The 18389-nt window shown below is 44.6% G+C and overlaps 1 protein-coding gene across 2 annotated transcripts in view; it reads right to left on the reverse strand.

Annotated features, from left to right (window-relative positions):
- ADCY9 (adenylate cyclase 9) overlaps positions 1 to 15620 on the reverse strand; it is a 121947-nt gene extending 106327 nt beyond the window's left edge. Inside the window, exons 1-2 of one of the 2 annotated variants that reach the window (XM_082362071.1) lie at positions 15096 to 15620; positions 13068 to 14803 (exon numbers count right to left, since the gene is read on the reverse strand). In XM_082362071.1, the coding sequence (XP_082218197.1) occupies positions 13068 to 14760 (1693 nt within the window). In that variant the 5' untranslated portion in view covers positions 14761 to 14803; positions 15096 to 15620. The remainder of the gene's footprint in view (positions 1 to 13067; positions 14804 to 15095) is intronic. The other variant, XM_082362070.1, reaches the window with a different exon arrangement.
- Between the last annotated feature and the right edge of the window lie 2769 nt (positions 15621 to 18389).

Consider the following 18389-nt stretch of genomic DNA (forward strand, 5'->3'; position numbering starts at 1 on the left):
TATTAGAGGATGCCCAACACACACACTTCCTATACAATCAGCTATTCTTACCAGATCGTTCTTGGGAAAGTCTGCAAAGTACTTTCCCAAAATTCTGGTAAATTTCAACAACAATCAACACTTCCCAAATTTAACATTCACGTTTTAGCATTATAATACAACGAGTTATGGAATGAACTGTTAATGAATTCTAATTAATTCATTATTAGTTATAGAATCTATAATTCCCATGTTCTATCTCCACACACGCAAAAGAAACCTACTTCAGTCTTGTGGAAAACATGCTACATTTACTAAGACACAGATTTGATTCAAATTTCCCTTTCTCCTCCCCCTTAAAAATATACTAAAAATAACTGTCATAACATCTTACTCATCTGAACTCAGTACCTAGCAACTTATTCAGAATATAGCTGACAACCAAAAACTTGCACAAAGACGGAACTCTTCGTCTCCTTAATGAAACTATATCTGCAAGGTTAATGAGCTTGGTTATTTGGGGGTTTTTTTACGGAGTAAAGTGAAAACCAGGAGCAAACCTGTTACAGGAAAGCATACACTGATAGCTACATAAGCTGATAGCAAGACAGCAAGCAGAAAAAGTATTTAAAAACATAAGAACTGGAAAAACAATAATCTTGGTTTATTTAAAATAAAGCAAAAAGTCCTATTTTTATAGTCAAATTGCTATATCAATAAAAGCCAAATAACAAGCAATAAAAATAACTGAGTCAACAAGAAAATTAAATTTTATTTGGCATATTTCATTTTTATGAAGGTAAAAAGTGTTTTATACATTTCAGAAACACAAAACCAAATGTTTAAACTGCTTAACCAGGAAAACGTATGATTGACTAAAGGGGAAAATCCTGAGCTCTTCAGAAAACTTGACAAATCCAGAAAGACTTATTAATACTATATTTGATATTTATATCTAACAACATATCAAATGAGGCTGGTTTCAAAGTCAACCACATGCTACTCCCAAAGCTGTCTATTCGGGAACTGGCTGGGAGAAAGGAAGGGGATCAGGGAATTTAATATTTAATCAACATGGATCAAGCTTAGAAAAGAGAACAGCTGTTAAAAAAAAAACTAAACTGATTATGTGAAACTACAATTCAGTATTAAATCTCATTTAATCATGTCTCTCAGGAAAACTTCTAAACACTAGTGAAAATGAAATAGCCATATTTTAGTCAAGTTATATTATTAAATAATAAAAGATATTTTTATCATTTCAATTTATTTTCAGTTTGACTGTTGATTTCAAAAAAAGAATCACTTTTCCATCAACTGATGAATGGATAAACAAAATGTGATCTATCCACACAATGGAATATTATGCAACCAAATAAAGGGATGAAGTACTGATACAGGCTACAACACAGGTAACCTTGAAAACAATATGCTCAGTGAAAGAAATCAGACACAAAAGGCTGCATATTGCATGATTTCATGTGTATGAAACATCCAGAATAGGCAAATCCACAGAGACAGAAAGTAGATTAGTGGTTGCCAGGGGCTGGGAGGTTTAGGTGGAAATGGGAAGTCAGTGCTAATGGGTACAGAGGTTCATTTGGGGGTGATAAAAATGTTCTAAGATTGATTACGGTGATGTGCACACATCTGTGAATATACTAAAAATCACTGAATTGCATACTTTAATAAATGGTACAGTATGTGAATTATATGTCAAAAAAGAGCTGTTATTTAAAAAAGAAAAGCTTAAAATCAGCCACTCTAAGAACCTTGTTCATATTCCTTGTTCAGGAAAGTTCCACACACCATAAGCAATGTTGTTGAAAGAAACAGAAACCTTAGTGCAAACTGGAACACCTCCAGGGGAGTATATGGAATTGGAAATTTAATAGCTACTAAATAAAGTAACATCATGACTAGAGCTATGAAAGCAAACATTTGCATTTGAACTTCAAATGGCAAAGGGACAAAGTTGTTATCTTAGAATCATCAGCTCTGAAAGTGTTCATAAATCACAATTTCTTTCAGGAGCCAGAAAGAACACAGAGTTAATTAAGTTATTCCAGCTGAGAAAGTCACTATGAAATGTGTGTTAGAGACCAGAAAAATCCTTTGAAATGTTTTGTTTGCATGGTGTTCCAAAAGTTTTTAACCTCCTGCAATTACTGACACACTGAGTCAGTCGCCTTAGCTGGTAGAAAACATATGACTCCAACGGGCTGTGAATAACAGTTTCTCTAAGGGAAGCTACAGTTTCACAAGTTGGGCCTTTGTTGAGGTGAAATTCTCTCTCAGGTCAGATGACATATGTACCCAGAGTCAACGCTGTCTTTCAGAACAAAGTAGAGTGTTTTTCCTTTTCATTTTGTTTCACCAGCCATGCAAATCACAGAAAATGTTTTATTACTTTCCATGAGCTGCTTTGCTATGCTTCGCTATTTGTAAGAAAGGATAAAAAAACCATTCAATTTCTTTTATAAATCCTTTATAATTAAATCCAAGGGTTTCCTTTTATCATTTGGTGACCTCTAATTTCTAATTAAGAGGCCTAAGCTAGACACTTTCCAGGTGTATTAATTTGGGGGCTACTAAAGTCACACTAACTACACAGTAAATACATAGGACCCTGGCATACTAACTATACAGTCAGCAGATCCAGGAACTCACCATCAGGAGCAAGTGAGTCTTTTATTAACGGAATGATCGGTAAGAGCATTATTAATCCAGTATTTGCTCTGTCCTGCCAGTGAAAAACTTGCCAACACAAGTGAAATTCATCTTACTGGCAACTAACCTTCCAATCTCTCTCCAAAGTAATGTTCAAACAGAAACTGAAGCACATTTTTTAAATTTAATCACTTCACATTTTCTCCAAGCCATTTCAAAAGTAGTTCTCAAACTTTCAAAATAAAATGGGGTTCCTCTAATGATACCCTGGCTTTATATAACAAATGTGATTTTAAAAATGTGTAAATTATACTTCTATAACTCAATCTTATTTACTTATATTTAAAGGAAGTAAAGAATCCTTTAGAACATTAAGAATTTCACCATGCCCTGCAATTTAGCGGTTAGGTAAATCTGAGTTTCCATATGCTAAATTTATCTAAGTAAGGGTTCACAGTTTAAACAAATGAATGAAGAAGAAACCAGTTTTTCATATGAATAACGCGTACTATGTTCCAGTCACAGAAGCTCAGCTATTCTTAGAGAAGGGTGGGGGATTTAAAGCGCATCTAGTTCAAACTTTACGTTTTACAAACAGGAAGAAACTGAGACAGAGAGATTAAATTATTTTCCCGAAAGTGTTTAACTAGTTAGTGGAGAAAACATCTTAAGATGAAAAGCTAATCTACTGAACAAATTTATTTTTTCAAACAATAATTCTATAAAAAAAAGTACTATTCTTTCAGAACATCACCCTTCCCTGGTTTTAGACAGCTCATTCACAAAACAAAAATTAACATTAATGACCACAAGAAGCATTTCTCTATGGGGAAAAGAACTCATTTATGAAGTTACAGAATGCAGTATAATCCACACTTGAGACGTTAACACTTAATAGGGCAGAACTAAATCAATGCGCGATAGTCTCTTCCACTTAAAATGTCAAAGTCTTAATGGGATATTGTATGTTGATATCCATAAACAAGAATATAAATCACCTGCATGTGGGTTTTCTTCCTCTCTACAAACTACGTGGTAAAAAAACAAAGTTAATATTTCCCATACAATTCAAACATAAATATAAATGATCCAAAAGCTGCTTTCAGTAGCACATTTTTCTTTGGGAGGAAAAAAAAACTGAACAGAATTTAATAGCATTACATAAAAATCCTGGAAATCATGCACAAAGATTATGCTGGAGCTTTGCCGAAAAAAGGGTATGCTGGCTTTCCATGTGCATAAATTATAATCAAATAGGAATTGTAAGGAGCTACAGTATTATTAAAGATAAATATACTTCTTGAAATCTCTGTTTTAAAAAGCTTAAAAATGATTGCCTAAACTAAGCCATTCAACCCCATATTTCCTGAACCTTAAATAAACACTTGGGTTTTCAATCCTCTGAGTTCCTGCCCAGCGGCCTTCCCCCGCGCAGGACCCGGGAGCCCCGGACTGCCCACTCTCCCACACCCATGGGCCCATTTCACACTCCCGGGCACTGTCCTCTCTCCTTCCCTAAGTTCTTTAATGATCCTACCGGTAGCCTCTATTTAATTAACCACTCAACTATTCCTGGAAAACCAGTTGTTGCCTTCCCTCTCCCTTCTGGTTTGTTCCATGTAAATGTCTGGGCTGTGGTTATTCTTCATTCATTCATTCATGTCACAAATATTGAGCATCTGCTATATGCCAGCTATGTTTCTGGCACTAGGAATACAGCAGTAAATAAAATGTGCAAACATTCCTGCTCTCAAGACACATTCCAGGGGGGTGGAGACAGATCAGAAACAAAATAAGTCAAATGCACATTATACAAGACAGAAAGGAGAGTGGCAGGGCAGTCATTCCAGGAATTACTATTCAGAACAAGGTTCCTGTGAAGGGGATTCCTGAAGCTGGGCCTCCTGGAACCCTTCACAGCTGCCCTGGGGGATGGGGCTCGACGGGCTGGGCGCACACTTCAGTCTGCAAACAAGTGATCTACATTTTGGTCTAGGGTTTCTTTCATTTTATTGTTCTTTATCCTTATTTACCAACATTCACAGGCACCTGTCCCTCAACAGGCATTAGTGGGAAGATACCGGAGACAGATATGCTGCATTGCTCTATAATTGTCAATTGTAAGAATGTAAATTAAAGCTTCTGACGAGCTTGAAAAAGCACAAACCATTTGTTCAGCAGTGCTCTTTCTTCATATAAACATGCATATACTGTTAATTTTCTTTTCAAAAAAGAAGAGGGTAAACCTTACCTCAGTCTCGCTAAACAAACATACCAGACAAACAGAATTAATGAGATTTTAATGCCTATAATTTCTCTACTCCATAAAAATGTTACTCGATGAGTACAAACACTGCCAGTTTGTATGAAAAGGATTCAGGGACCAACTGGAAAGGGTTCTCAGGGCCCAAGATAGCACAGTCTGAGCATCAAAAAAAAGAAAAAATGATATCTGTAATGGAGTGAAATACACCAAAGAAGCTAAAATCCAAGAGTTTACATTGATTCTTGAAAAAAAGCCACTGGTCACCTTCACAAGATGTTAAGAAACCAACTCAGCCTGAAAACTGGTGGATAACGGGAAAGAATCAAGCAAATAGAACACAAACTTCTCAACATACACAGTCCCCAAGATCCTAAGATTTCACAATGGCTGAGATAACAACGTGCCTAAAAACACTGAACAGGAAAGAGCTGAGCGAAGAAAGGTATAGTTTTTTTTCTGTTGTTGCTGCTGCTAAGAAAACTGTCCCCACTTTCAGTAACGCTAGTTAGTGAATCTAATCTCTACGGAGAGTTACTATGTGCCGAGTACTTTTCTAAGTACTTAATATTATTTCCTCTTTTAATCCTTAAAACAATTCTATGAAGCGGGGACCAATGTTTTCTCATACAGTCCTTTGGGATTAAATACTGGCTCCACCACTTAGTAGCTTCTTCTAGCTGTGTGACCATTGCAAGTTACTTAACCTCTCTGTGCTTCAGTTCCCTCACCTATAAAATGGAGATGATAAGTCTCCCTATCTCCAGCCCTTTTTGTATACAGCATATTTGTTTAGGTGATTATTTGATTAACGTCTACTTTCCCTTCTAGGCTGTAGGGTCTAAGAGGGCACGGAGCTCTATCTCCAGAACCTAGTCCAGGCCTCACAAATAGTAGAAACTCACTTGATACTTAATAAATAAATGAGTTTACAGCAGAATACAGTAGAGCTGAATAACTAACTACTCTGGTGTAAACCTCGTCCAATATCTCCAGAGTCCCAAAGCTAAAGATTTTCCCATAATTTCTCAACTATCAAGGGTCATATCATCTTAAGTACCTCTAAGCTCTGGGGACCAGAAGCAGCCCAAGAACAATACTGCCTAAACTCCCTAGAGTTTTTCAGTAAAGAAGCTGCCAAACCTGGCAGCTACAGTTTAACTAGGGCAAGTTATTGGTGTTCTGTATTTTGGACACTTGCCCTTTTTCATTCGAGAAACTGACACAATCACAGTCCCTGGTGTGTTCTGGGTTTCAGTACCCAGTTACGCAAGATGTGCACCAAACAGAGTGCCGGAAAAAAGAACACCCTTGAGTGCAGTACAAAACGTGACTCCCCAGGCAGAAGAGTTGGTTATTATTTATTTAACTCCGGTTGCAATCAAGTCACTATGCTAATAAGTGCTTTACTTGAATAATCATCTCGTTTGAGTCTCCCAATAGGCCTCTGACAGAGGCGCTATCATTCCTAGCTTGCCCAAGGTTCCACAGTTCAGAAATGAGAAATGAATCCAAATGTATGGGAAACCAAAACCCACGCACAGGACCGCTATACTATTCTGCCAAAGGGGGAGCCCTTCAAAAATAAATCAAAAAACCAAGTTGACAGTCTTCATCCTGACCCCTCAACACCAGCAGCAGAGATCTGGCAGAATCACTAAGGATTTTTTTGAGAAAAAGGAAATGTATGAACTGAAGTCACTTGCTACTTCCACAATAAATGTCACACGTCTATCCTAATTCCAGTGTGAACTGTTCCATCTACATGAGAATGTGTTTGGGGAGTAGGTACAAAACCCTCACTCTTCCTATCTTACCATTTAGGGAAGCAGTTCTGAAAGTGCGGTGTGCAGACCCCCATGGGTCCCTAAGACTTCTACAGGGCATCTGTGAGATCAAAACTATTTTCATAATAACACTAAGACATTATTTGCCTTTCTCAGTGTTGACACTGGCCTTGATGGTACAAAAGCAAAGGTGGTTAAGACTGCTGATGCCTGACTAAACTGGGTGGTGGCACTAAACTGTGCTAGTCATCAGTGAGCTCTGTCCCACCACACACTTGCAGAAGGAAAAAAACGGTCATTTGCACTTAAGAATGTCCTCTGATGAAGCAGTAAAATCGAATAATTGTGTTAAATCTTGAGTGCGTGTCTCTTTAATGTTCTGTGGGATGACATGGGAACAGCACCGCCCAGAGCACTGACGTGATGGGTTGTCACCAAAAGCATCTGTACACCTGTTTGGGCTGCAAGCTGAACTAGCTGCTTTTTTGATGGAACACCATTTATACTTGACCCACAGACAGACTATGGTCACTCAGACTTGAGTATCTGGCAGACTGTTCCTGAAAAATGAATGAAATGAGTCTGTTGCTTCAAGGAAAACAACTGAGAGTATTTGTTGCCAAGGATGAAACTCAAACTTTCAAGTAAAAACCAGAATTTTGGAAAGCTTTTATCTGCCACTGTGAAGCTGACATCGTCCCTATATTTAAAGACTTCGCTTATGTCAACATTTGGAAGACCTGCATAACTCAAGAAACCATAATTTTGCAAATGACCAATGCATGACGTTAGAAAATCACACCTGGGGAAAGGTTCGTTTAAAAATCCAACGGGGTTTTGATAGCAGACGAAAAAACTGATTAGTAGGATTTCAGATTCCATATTGCAACTAACCCTTAAGAAACTACCACTTCTTGGATGTTGGTACAATATCAAAGAAAAACATCCACAACTGTCTAAAACAGCTATCAAAATGCTCCTCCACTTTCCAATTATATATCTCTGAGAGCCAGATTTTCCACACATTCTTCAACATAATGCAACAGACTGAAGGCCAAAACAGTTAAGAAAATCCAGCTGACAGGCTTAAAAATGGCTAACATGGTAAATATTTATTATGTGTGTATGTGGAATGACTATACTCTCACAATATCGAAATCCAAACAGAAATACCAATTAAGTCACCAATCAACAGAGAGACAAAAATTTAAGCGCATGTGCACACACGACAGAAAATTCACTGTGTTCTTCTTTTCAAGATTATTATTCCACAGCAAAGTACATAGGCGACACTGACCAGTAGGTAGAAACACAATTATTATTTGAAGGCTGGCTAGTAGATGAGAACCCCGAAATTTCTTTACTTATTCTATTTGCTTCTTTTTAATTTTTCCTTCTTAGTTAGTCTACCTGAAAAGATTACCCTCCTCCCTTCATTCCACCTGAAATTCAGCGAACCATACCCTTAACTTTCTTTGCCAAAGGCTAATTCTACTCAAAAGCTGGTCCTCAGAATTAACAGCTGGGGTGGGGGGTGGGTACCTCCCTGGTGGCGCAGTGGTTAAGAATCCACCTGCCAATGCAGGCGACACGGGTTCGAGCCCAGGTCCGGGAAGATCCCACATGCTGCGGACCACGGGCGCACTAAGCCCGTGCACCACACTACTGAGCCTGCACTCTAGAGCCCCTGAGCCACAACTACTGAAGCCCGCGCACCTGGAGCCCGTGCTCCACAACAAGAGAAGCCACCACAACGAGAAGCGCGCACCGCAACGAAGAGTAACCCCCGCTCACCGCAACTAAGAGAAAGCCCGCGCACAGCCATCCATCCATAAATAAATAAATAAATAAATACTTAAAAAAAAAGAATTAACAGCTGTGTGCTCCTCTGGAAGCCACATAATTTGGTCTGAAGGAGCCTGAATAAACGGTCATCTGGGGCTGCCTGAGCACGGACTCCACAGCTGTTTGTCGTCTCCGATCCCAGATGTCAAGCCAAATTTTCTGCTTCATCTTATCTCTGCCCCTTGCTACTCGAGAGGCTGTTTCGACGTGCACAAGAGAGACCGCGCAAGGACGCAGGTGAGCAGGGAGTTTCTCTTCAACATGACTTAAGAGCGGACACCAAGCGGTCAGCTGTGAGCGAGCACTACCGTGGCAAGGGTTACAAACTATCCAAGCTACCGCTTGAAGCCAGGGGTGCATTTGAGCAAGCAAACTGCACCCCAAACTAGTGTGTAGCCAGGGCTCCTAGCTGTAGCTGGCAGGAAACCAGGGAGCCCAGACATCCAGTTTGGGACAGCTGCTGGCAAAAGCTGAAGCGCCAAGTGCGTCTGTCCACTGTCAGTTTGAGGAGTGGCCCCAGACAGAGGCTAGACAGTGACTCTTCCAAGTGCCACCCATCAGCACATGGTGAAGGGCTCGGTCACTGAGGTGGCCAGTGGGTAACCATCTCTACCAATGCACATCAACAGACCTTTCGCCGAGCTAAAAGCTTGGTTTGGGGGGAAAGTCTTGTTTTGTTTCTGCACCTAACAATGCAATAGCCCCGGCATTCCCTTCTACAAATGCATGAGTGTTGGTGTCGATTTGGAATGACTGTGCACCTTCGTTTTATCTTCCTAGTATTTAAGAGAAAAGATGACTATTTTCTGACAGTTTCACTTTCTTTGTGACTCTCTACCTATGAAAGGAAAAACTAACAGTTCTAGACAACACTCCTCACCTTTTTGCTTGTGGCCCAAGACAGAACGGAACAGCCAGTACCCTCATGGGCCCGGTGGTATGTCCCAAATAGTGTGAAAGGACCCTTCTTCTCATCACTCAAATCAGACTATTTCTTCCTAATCTTTAATAATAATTGCCCCTCACTTTCCGGATCATTTCCAAAATCCTAGTCCTGTGCTGAAAATTCTTTCAGCCTTCTCTCTAAGTGACTGGGCACCCTCTCTAAAATTTCACACACAAACTTTATCTTTTACTTGTTTATTGTCTGATCATCCTATTAGAACAGAATCACCACGAGGGCAGAAATTTTGGTGTTTTGTTCACTGCTGTATCCCCAGCACCTAGAAATGTGCCCAAAACAAAATAAATTATCTGTTGAATGAATGAATGGACAAGCCAGGGGCTCCTGGCCTATTTCATAGTCTACAACTTGATCCTGCATTTTCCATTCACACCACAGAAACTTCAAAGGCCTCTCACCCATGCCTGATGTCAAACTGTCCCCACATCAATTCCAGAAACTTGAAAAGCCATTTCCGGTTCAAAGAATCAAGCCCCTCGCCTGCCCCTGTCATCTGTTTAAATACGGCTATAAGTCCAATCCAGCTGATCTTACTACTGCTCACATCTATCCCCTCATCTCCACCACCACTGTTGTTACCTTGGTCCAGGTGACTATTGCCTCTGCCTGGGATTTACTGAAACAGCTCACTAATCACCAACCCACATTCCCTAGAACTGAAAGAGTAAACTTTCTCAAATTGCAAATCAGATCACCTAAGCTTCCTGCTCAAAGCCCATCAGTGGCTCCCCATTACCTACAGGATGGAATTCAAACTCCTTCCCGGGTAATTGCAGTCTTCCTTGTCCTGATGAACTACTTAAACTGCCCAGTCCACCAAGAAACGTAACCCCAAGCCTTTGCCCACGCTTCCTCCACTGCACCGAATGTCCTTCTTTTATCCACCTGGAAAGCCACTGCTCGACCTCAAGACCCACCAGGTGCATGCACCTCTCTACTGCATTCCCATCTCTGGACTCGACGATGTTTATACCCTCGAGCTCCCCCAGGTCACAAACCATCACGACTCCACCTGTGCGTCTACGGGGCCAGGTGCCGTGAGAGCACAACAGAGATGCTCTCGGGGTGAATGAATACGCAGAAATGATGAAAGTCCACTTCCCACAAAGCCTGTTCAGACAAATTACAGAGCGGCAGCTTCCTTTCACACTGCCAGGCTCGTGCTGGAATCCCCACTTTATTCAATGGATATTCATTTCTACAGAATCCTCTACTGGTTATTTTTAACCCCAACATCAGAAAAGCTGATGCCAACACTGCGTAGAGAAAAATATCTGCCACAAACCCAAAGATGGGCTAAAAGGAATCTTATGTATATAACCTTAGTCCTCTGTATGAAAAGGGTCTTCTACAAACTATGCTATCATCTCAACTGAGCAGATTTGTACAATGTCAGGAAAATTGAACTGTGCAGTTTCAAAAAAGGTCAGGAAGTTGTGTAGACATCCTCTATTACTGGGGTCCCGTCCAGAGGTTTTCAAAATATGCTGAATAAAGCAAAAATCATGGTCTCAGGGAAACTGTAAAAGGAGAGAATATCATACAAAAAAATCACTGGTTAAGCTAAGCCTTCTATCCTTCCCCATCTCCCATCCAGTGCTAAAACTTTTCCTTATAAATATACAGGGTACACAAATTTAAAGAAAAAGTTAATTTACGAAATTTACACTATGTGAGTTTTTCTTAAAAATCAACAAACTCATTCTGGCTTTTCTTTTTTTTTTTTGGTCAGTGTCTTTGAGACCTTTGATCTGTAAGTTGAAAATAAAATTACACATAAATTAACAAAAATGGGTATTGCCAAAGAATCAAAGACCTGGCAATTTCCAGACATACTTAATGATTACATCTGTTTTTATTTTTGAAATTCAAGTAATACACTATTCAAAGCACCACTTGCAAAACTGCTATCATTGTCATACTTAATCTAATGTAGTACAGCGCTGCTCCATTCTTTGAAATCTGTCCCACAACCCCTGAGGACAGAGCCTGAGACACTCAGATCCCAAAGGTGCCAAAATGTCAAGCAGGGATTACATCCGCACCCCACTCCACTGGCACCTCCAGACTCCAGAGCAAGAGACACCCTCCTGCAGAGGAAGACACTTGTCACGGCAGAATCTCTTAAGCGAGCTACAAAGTGTAGCTTCTGACCTCATCAATGTAGCCTTGCAAGCTCTCAAGGAAGAGAGAATTATGAGGTGAAAATATATTTCTACTCTACCCACAAATTCTTCAACTGCTGGCAAAATTAACAGAATAAAGAAAAATTAGAATAAGAATAAAGCACCCTCGCCAGATAACAGATAAGTAAATGACATGGAACTCCCGATCACAAGCAGAGAAAGAAAATATCAACTGAGCACACGGGACTGTGTCAAGGCTGACAATCTACCCAGGCCCTCAAACTCAACCACTTACCAGCGCTGATTTACACTATTACTTCTCCTGTCTCTGATTTAAGCTGTTACTTCTCCTTCTGAGGATTCCATTCCCTGGGGCTTTTCACTGTGTAATTATGCAACGTGGGGGCACCACAAAACACAATACAGCTTTACAAATGTTGCCTTTTAAAAATTAATGTTATTTTCTCTACATACTTCCAAAATAGATGTTCCTCTCAATCCAGAAGACTTTAGTAAAATATAAGGACAATTTTTAAAAAGGAGGGGAGAGGATGTTAGTTACTTAGAATTCTTACTTTTGATCCCACTTACTTATACATCATTTCCCAGACCTCAAAGATTTTTGCCCTAAGTGAAAATAAGAAAAATAAAATAAAAGAAGCAGCTCAGTGAAAACATAAAGAATAGCAGTAAGGAGCTTAAGACAGGGACACATCTGAGGGGTTGGGGGAGGGGGTCTAAACTTTCAAATCACCTGGTGGTTTGAGAAGTTCAATATTCTAAAATGCTGCAGTCTATAAGGTAAGACAAATACCATGATAAGAAAGCATTGTTAAATAAATGAAAGCTAAAAATGCAAACATTTTTTAAAAAGAGATCTAGGCAAAAGGCAGTGTGCACTTAGGGGTACATAATTTCATCTAATTCTCAAGGGTCTTGCAGGGCTGAGCCGACTTCCTTATCCCAGCAAAGTGAGGCCCAGAGAGGAGAAAAGTTTTATTCTTCACATTTTTTGGAAAAAGGCATAGAGAAACGTTTTAATGGGGCTTCAGGGCGACCAAATGGATCACAAAGGCAATTTTTTATGGTGCTTCAAAGTTTTGACCACTGAAGGGCTCCGATCCCCTTACACTCATCAGACCTGCCCCAGAATCTCAGAAACATTAACAGCCGACTGGCAGGATACATATTGTCAAAGTTCTCCTTCCTTCAAAAAATGGTGTCATCTATGTCAGCACTGTCAGGGTGTGAACAGATCTGTGATACCTCACTCACTGGGGGAAAAGTCCCACTGGTCCTGAGATGCCCCCATGACAAGGTGTCCGAGAACAACTGATCTGCCTCCAGATGCTGACAGTGGAAAGGGACTGTTTTGTTTTTCCAACACAAATGGGATTGGGCAGGGAGATGACGAGGCAAAGAAATACACATACCTTTCAACTGGTCAGCAACAACGTTCTGGCCGAGGCGTTCAGTAACCTTCCCATCTTCCATTTCGTACCGGTCATCTAGGTATTTTGCGGTGGCCTCGGAAATGTGAACCTTGCCAGCCACTCCCAGCTGCTCCATGAGATTGGCCAAGTTCACGTCATTGGACCACACGTCGAATTTAAACCTCCTCATGCCCAAGATGCCGCACAAGACAGTCCCCGTGTGAACCCCGACGCGCATGTTCACCATCTCTTTCTTCTCTTGGCAGAACTGCTCGATAGCCCTTATCATGCCCAAGCCCATTTCGATGCAGCAGTAGGCATGGTCGGCCCGAGGCTCGGGACATCCGGCCACACAATAGTAGCAGTCTCCCAGGGTGCTGATTTTCTCACACTTGGTCTCCTCGCACAACCGGTCGAAGCGGCCGAACAGATCGTTGAGGAGCCCCACCAGGGCATGGGCGGACTTATTGGCACTCATCTTGGTGAAGCCCACGATATCTGCGAATAAAATACTGACTTCTTCGATCTGCTGCATTTTAAACGGGCGGAAGGCAATAGGGGCTTTCTGTATGGAAGACTTTTTCTTCCTGTTCTTGGGGCTGGAGGTGGCGTGCCTTTTGACAGAATTCTCGCTCTCCTCGTCCCCCTGCTTCATCAAGTCATCAGCTATGATTCTTGGCATCACAGAATGAATCATCCTCTCTTTCAGGGCTTTTTCCACTTCCAGATCCTTTCCATGCATAATTGACTGGCCCACCTTAAGGAAGGTGCTCCTGGATCTCACCTGGGACATGATGAACAGGTGGATCCCAATGGCATGAATGCAGACGTGGAGCAGGGCTCGGCTCAGCAGCTCCCAGTGCAGGCCCTCTGCTCCAGGTGAGGGGAAGCAGGCTTTGTCTTGGAAATGATAGCCAAAGGTCTCAAAAAGAACAGAATAGGCCACTCCCAAAATCAAGCTCAAGTACAAAGGTAAGTGCATGACGGTGTAGAGCAAAAAGAGCACTTCAATGCACATGGAAAAGTTCCCCACTTGAGATAAGCAAGTTTCTGTGGGCCTGGCTGCCCGAGTATGATTGAAGCTGTCAACTCGTCCTGAGAGGGGTGTCAAAACCTGAAACTGGGCAGCCAGGGTCAGGGCGAACACCAGGAGGGTGAGGACCAGCGAGGTCCACACGTAATGCCGGGCGTACAGCTTGGTGAAGGTAAACAGAAAAAAGCCCACACACACCACGAGGAAGCACAGAGCAGGGGCTACCATGACAGTCAGTTTGGATCTCATGTGGACCCCAAAATAGATGCTCCAGAGAAGGCAGGCGAAGCCAATGTAGAAGAGCGCATACCGGAAGCGGCGCTGGGTCTGCGGGAAGCAGCGCTCCATGCAAGCCTCCTCCAGGTTCATGGAGTCGAATTTGGGGTCCCACCACCGGCTGGAGGCCCTCTCGAACAGCTGAGGCAGCTTCTTTTTCCTGCGCAGGCGGCCTCCGGCGCCCATTCTCCGGGGGACACCCCCTGAGTCCCCGGAGCTGCTACAGCTGGAGGAGATGCTGTACTTGCAGTGTTTTGGGTGGCTGTTGGAGGACAGCTGCTTGGGGTTGATTTTGACCCTCACGCTGTTGCTGTCTCCGCTGGAGTCACAACTCACCTCGGTGCTGTGGTGCTGCAGCAGCTGCTGGTGGGGCGGGGAAGCCATGTTGCCGAGCGCTCGGAAGCCTCCCGGCCGGGGTCACCGGGACCTGTCAGCGAGACAACCAGAGTTACACTGGGATCTGTTCCTGCAGGTACGCACACCTGAAGGCCACGAGCTCTACCGGTTTCCTAAGTGGGTGCCCCGGCGGTCTGCTGGGAAAGGCACCGTCTGCTCACAACAACCGGGTAATGTCTGAGCGCCACTCCACCGTCCCCCCTCGAGGCCAACCGCAGCCACCGGGGCCGGACCTAGAACACCCGGGGGTCCGAGCGGGGGCTGCCCCCGCACCCGTCCAGCGCCGCCCGAGCCCGCGGTGCGTTTCCTACGCGCGCACTCGCCTGCTCCGCCGCCGGCTCCGGAGGGAAAGTCCAGCCGAGCCCTCTCACGCCGCGGGCCGCTCTGGCAAACACAGCTCTCCCGGCGGCGGCCGCGGGCCCCTCATGCTGCGCACAGAGCGGCGCCTCGGCCGCTTCAAGGCCGACGGCCGGACCCCCGCCCCCGCCCCGCGCCCGGCGCCCTCGCGCTCGGCTGCTCCGCGGGCGGCGGGCGGGCTGCGAGGCCCGGCGCAAGTTTGCGGATCCCGCGGCGCTGCGGCCACCCCCGTTGGCGCGGCTCGTCTAGCGGGGCCTGACCCGGCCGCGCCGCCCCTCCCGGCCTCCGGGGCCAACCCCGCGCCCCGGAGCCGCGGGGCGCCGAGCGCAGGGCGCGGCGGGCGCGGGCCCCTCAGCCGGCGGCCCGTGCGCGGCGCTGCCGCAGAGCCCGCTCCCGGGACGCCCGCCCGCCCACGCCTGGGGCGGCCTCCCGAGCTAGAGATGCCGCCGCGGCCGCAGCCGCAGCCGAGCCCCGCGATGCTACTGCCTCATGTCGGAAGAGCCGCCGCCGCCGCCACCATCTCCAGCCCCCTCCCTCTCCCCCTCCCGCTGTCACTGACAGACTCGCGCCCGCGCAGCCCCTCGCCCCACAACAGCGCGCACGCGCGGCCCGCGCACGTCGCCGCCAGGCCCGGGTACGCGCACAGTGCGCGCGCCAGGACAGCCGGGCTGCGGGACGGGGGCGGGCCGCGCGCTGAGGCGCCGCCCTCCGCCCGAGGCCGCGCTGCGTCCAGGCCGCGGGCTGCAAGCACTAGCGGGGGCGGGGGCGGGGTGCTGCGGGACTGCGGGGCTGGGGAGCTGCGGGCACGTTGAGAGATCACCGTTCCCCGCGGCTCGACACTCCTCAGACCCGCTCCGGGGAACCTAAGGGCATCTGCTAGTTAAGGAGCAACTGGGGTGTGACGTTTGGGACATGAAAATGTTTGCCCTTCTGCTCGGCACACCTTGTTTATAAATGGAAGTTTGCAACTATTGCATGTGCCTAAAGGGAGGGTCCCCTTTCTTCATAAGCAATGAGCAAGTGTCACCCGGGGCCCTAGGCCCTCCCTGAGCGTGTTTGGGGCGACCACCGCAGTGCAATCCAAGCCCCAGCCTCTGCTGGCCCAGCCTGGCGGGCCTCCAGGGCGCCGTGGTTGGCCCTAGAAAGCTGGTGACACTGAGAAGCAACTCCTCCAGCCCCAGGGAGAGTTTCCCTTCCCATCCTTGGGTCGTCTCCCCCTCCTCCTGAATAACTGTTTTTCCCTTTCCACAAATGAAGTTTTCAAAGGAGTCTGCTACTCCCGCGGCAGTGTGACAGTGGCCTCTCGAGCATTGTCTGCAACGTGAAGTACAGTCCTCTGCTCCCCAGGGCACCAGTCCTGACCCTTCTCCTCCACACACTTCACAGTACCTCCTGCCAGTCATGGGGATCTGCGCCCTCCTTGCCTCGCCAGGTTTCACTGTTGAATTAGAAAATAAAGTATCAATAAAATGTGGCTTGTCTATATCATGGAATACTATTCAGCCATAAAAAGGAGTGGCATGCTGATTCATGTTGCAACCCAGGTGAACCTTGAAAACATGATGCTAAGTGAAAAAAGCCAGTCAGGAAAGACTGCATATTGTATGATTCCATATATATGAAATGTCCAGAATAGGCAAAGACATAGAGACAGAAAGCAAATTAGTGATTGCCAGGGAGTGGGGGTGATGGGAATGAGGAGGGAGTGCTAGTGGGTGAGGGGCTTCTTTGGCGGGTGATGGAAATGTTCCCCAACTAGATGGTGGTGGTCACACAACACTGTGAAAGTACTGAATGCCACTGAACTATACACTTTAAAATGGTTCAAATGGTAAATTTTATGTTGTGTATTTTACCACAATAAAGAAAAAAGAAAACCAAAAAGTAACACAGTGTCTTTGCCATGGTTTTTCTGCAAAAAGTGCATAACCTCCATCTAATCATGAGAAAACATCAGATGAACCCAAATTGAGAAGTGTTTTTCCAAGTTATTTACCAGTACCCATCCAAAGTGTCAAGGTCATGAAAGACAAAAAAAAGACTGAGAAACTGTCACGAGTCACAGAAAACTAAAGGATACAACAACTCTGGATCCTGATTTGGAACCTGGAACAGAAAAGGCCTTCTTGGGGAAACGAATAATTTCTGGAGTTTAGTTAATGGCGTTGAGTTGTGAGGTGTTAATTTCCTGGTTTGGATCATTGTACTATTGATATGATTAGGCACGATGTTAACATTAGAGGAAGCTTGGGTGTGCGGTATAGGGGAACACTCTAGTACTTTTTGCAACTTTAAAATTGTTTCAAAATAAACGTCATAAAAAGTTAAAAATAAACCTTTATTGAGCTTCAGCTATGTGCCAGGCTCTCTCACATATTCCATTTTTGCAGGTGAAGAAATTGAGGTTCAGAAGATCAGAGTGCACGGCACAAGCCAGTCAGTGAGATAAGAATAGGAAACTTACATTGAGCGAATGTGCCAGAAACCACTGGATGCTTTCACTTGTGACCTTTTTGGTCCTTACCACAACCCTCTGAGGTAGATATCATTGTCCCTATTTTAGAGATGTGAAACTGGGGTTGGAGAGTGACATGTCCAAAGTCAGACAATGGGCTAGGGACAGAGTTCACATTCAAAACCCGATCAGACTCCCGCGGCCACGAAGCTCTGAGCGGCCCAGGCACCACCCTCTGTGAGCTTCCAGGTGGCCCTGCCTCCTCTGTCGACCAACCCAGCTGGACAGGCAGCCCTTGGAGACAGTGCTAACTGTGCACCTACCCCCCATTTAATGCTACCCCGAGCTCCCCATTCCTCATCTCCTTCAATAATCTGAAAGATTGCCTATCTGTGCTTTTCCTCCCCTCTGCAAATCATTTCCATCCACCCACCGTTTCTGGTGACTTTGACATTATAAATCAATTAGTCATGTCAGATTTTTAGACACAGGGAATGATCATACCCACCTCCCTCCTTCTCTTTTGTATGTCTTCTGGAAGCAGTTAGGCAGCATTCCCTGCTGTTGAACGTCCTCAATCTCCAGGTTAGGGCGTGAGTCATTCCATAAACCCTTGGGATTGAGGACGATGTGCCTGGCACTGTGCGTTAGGTCCTGGGTGTACAATGATACACCATCTCTGCCTTTAAGGGGCTTGTAGTAGCTGGGAAAGATGCCAAGGGAAGGGGATGGGGATGGGTTAAAAAAATGGAATCAAGATCCAAGTGAGGCCTATGTGTTGTAATTGGTTGAGGTAACTCTTATG

This window comes from Balaenoptera borealis (assembly GCF_965194805.1).
Source record: "Balaenoptera borealis genome assembly, chromosome: 16".
NCBI classification, from domain to species: domain Eukaryota; kingdom Metazoa; phylum Chordata; class Mammalia; order Artiodactyla; family Balaenopteridae; genus Balaenoptera; species Balaenoptera borealis.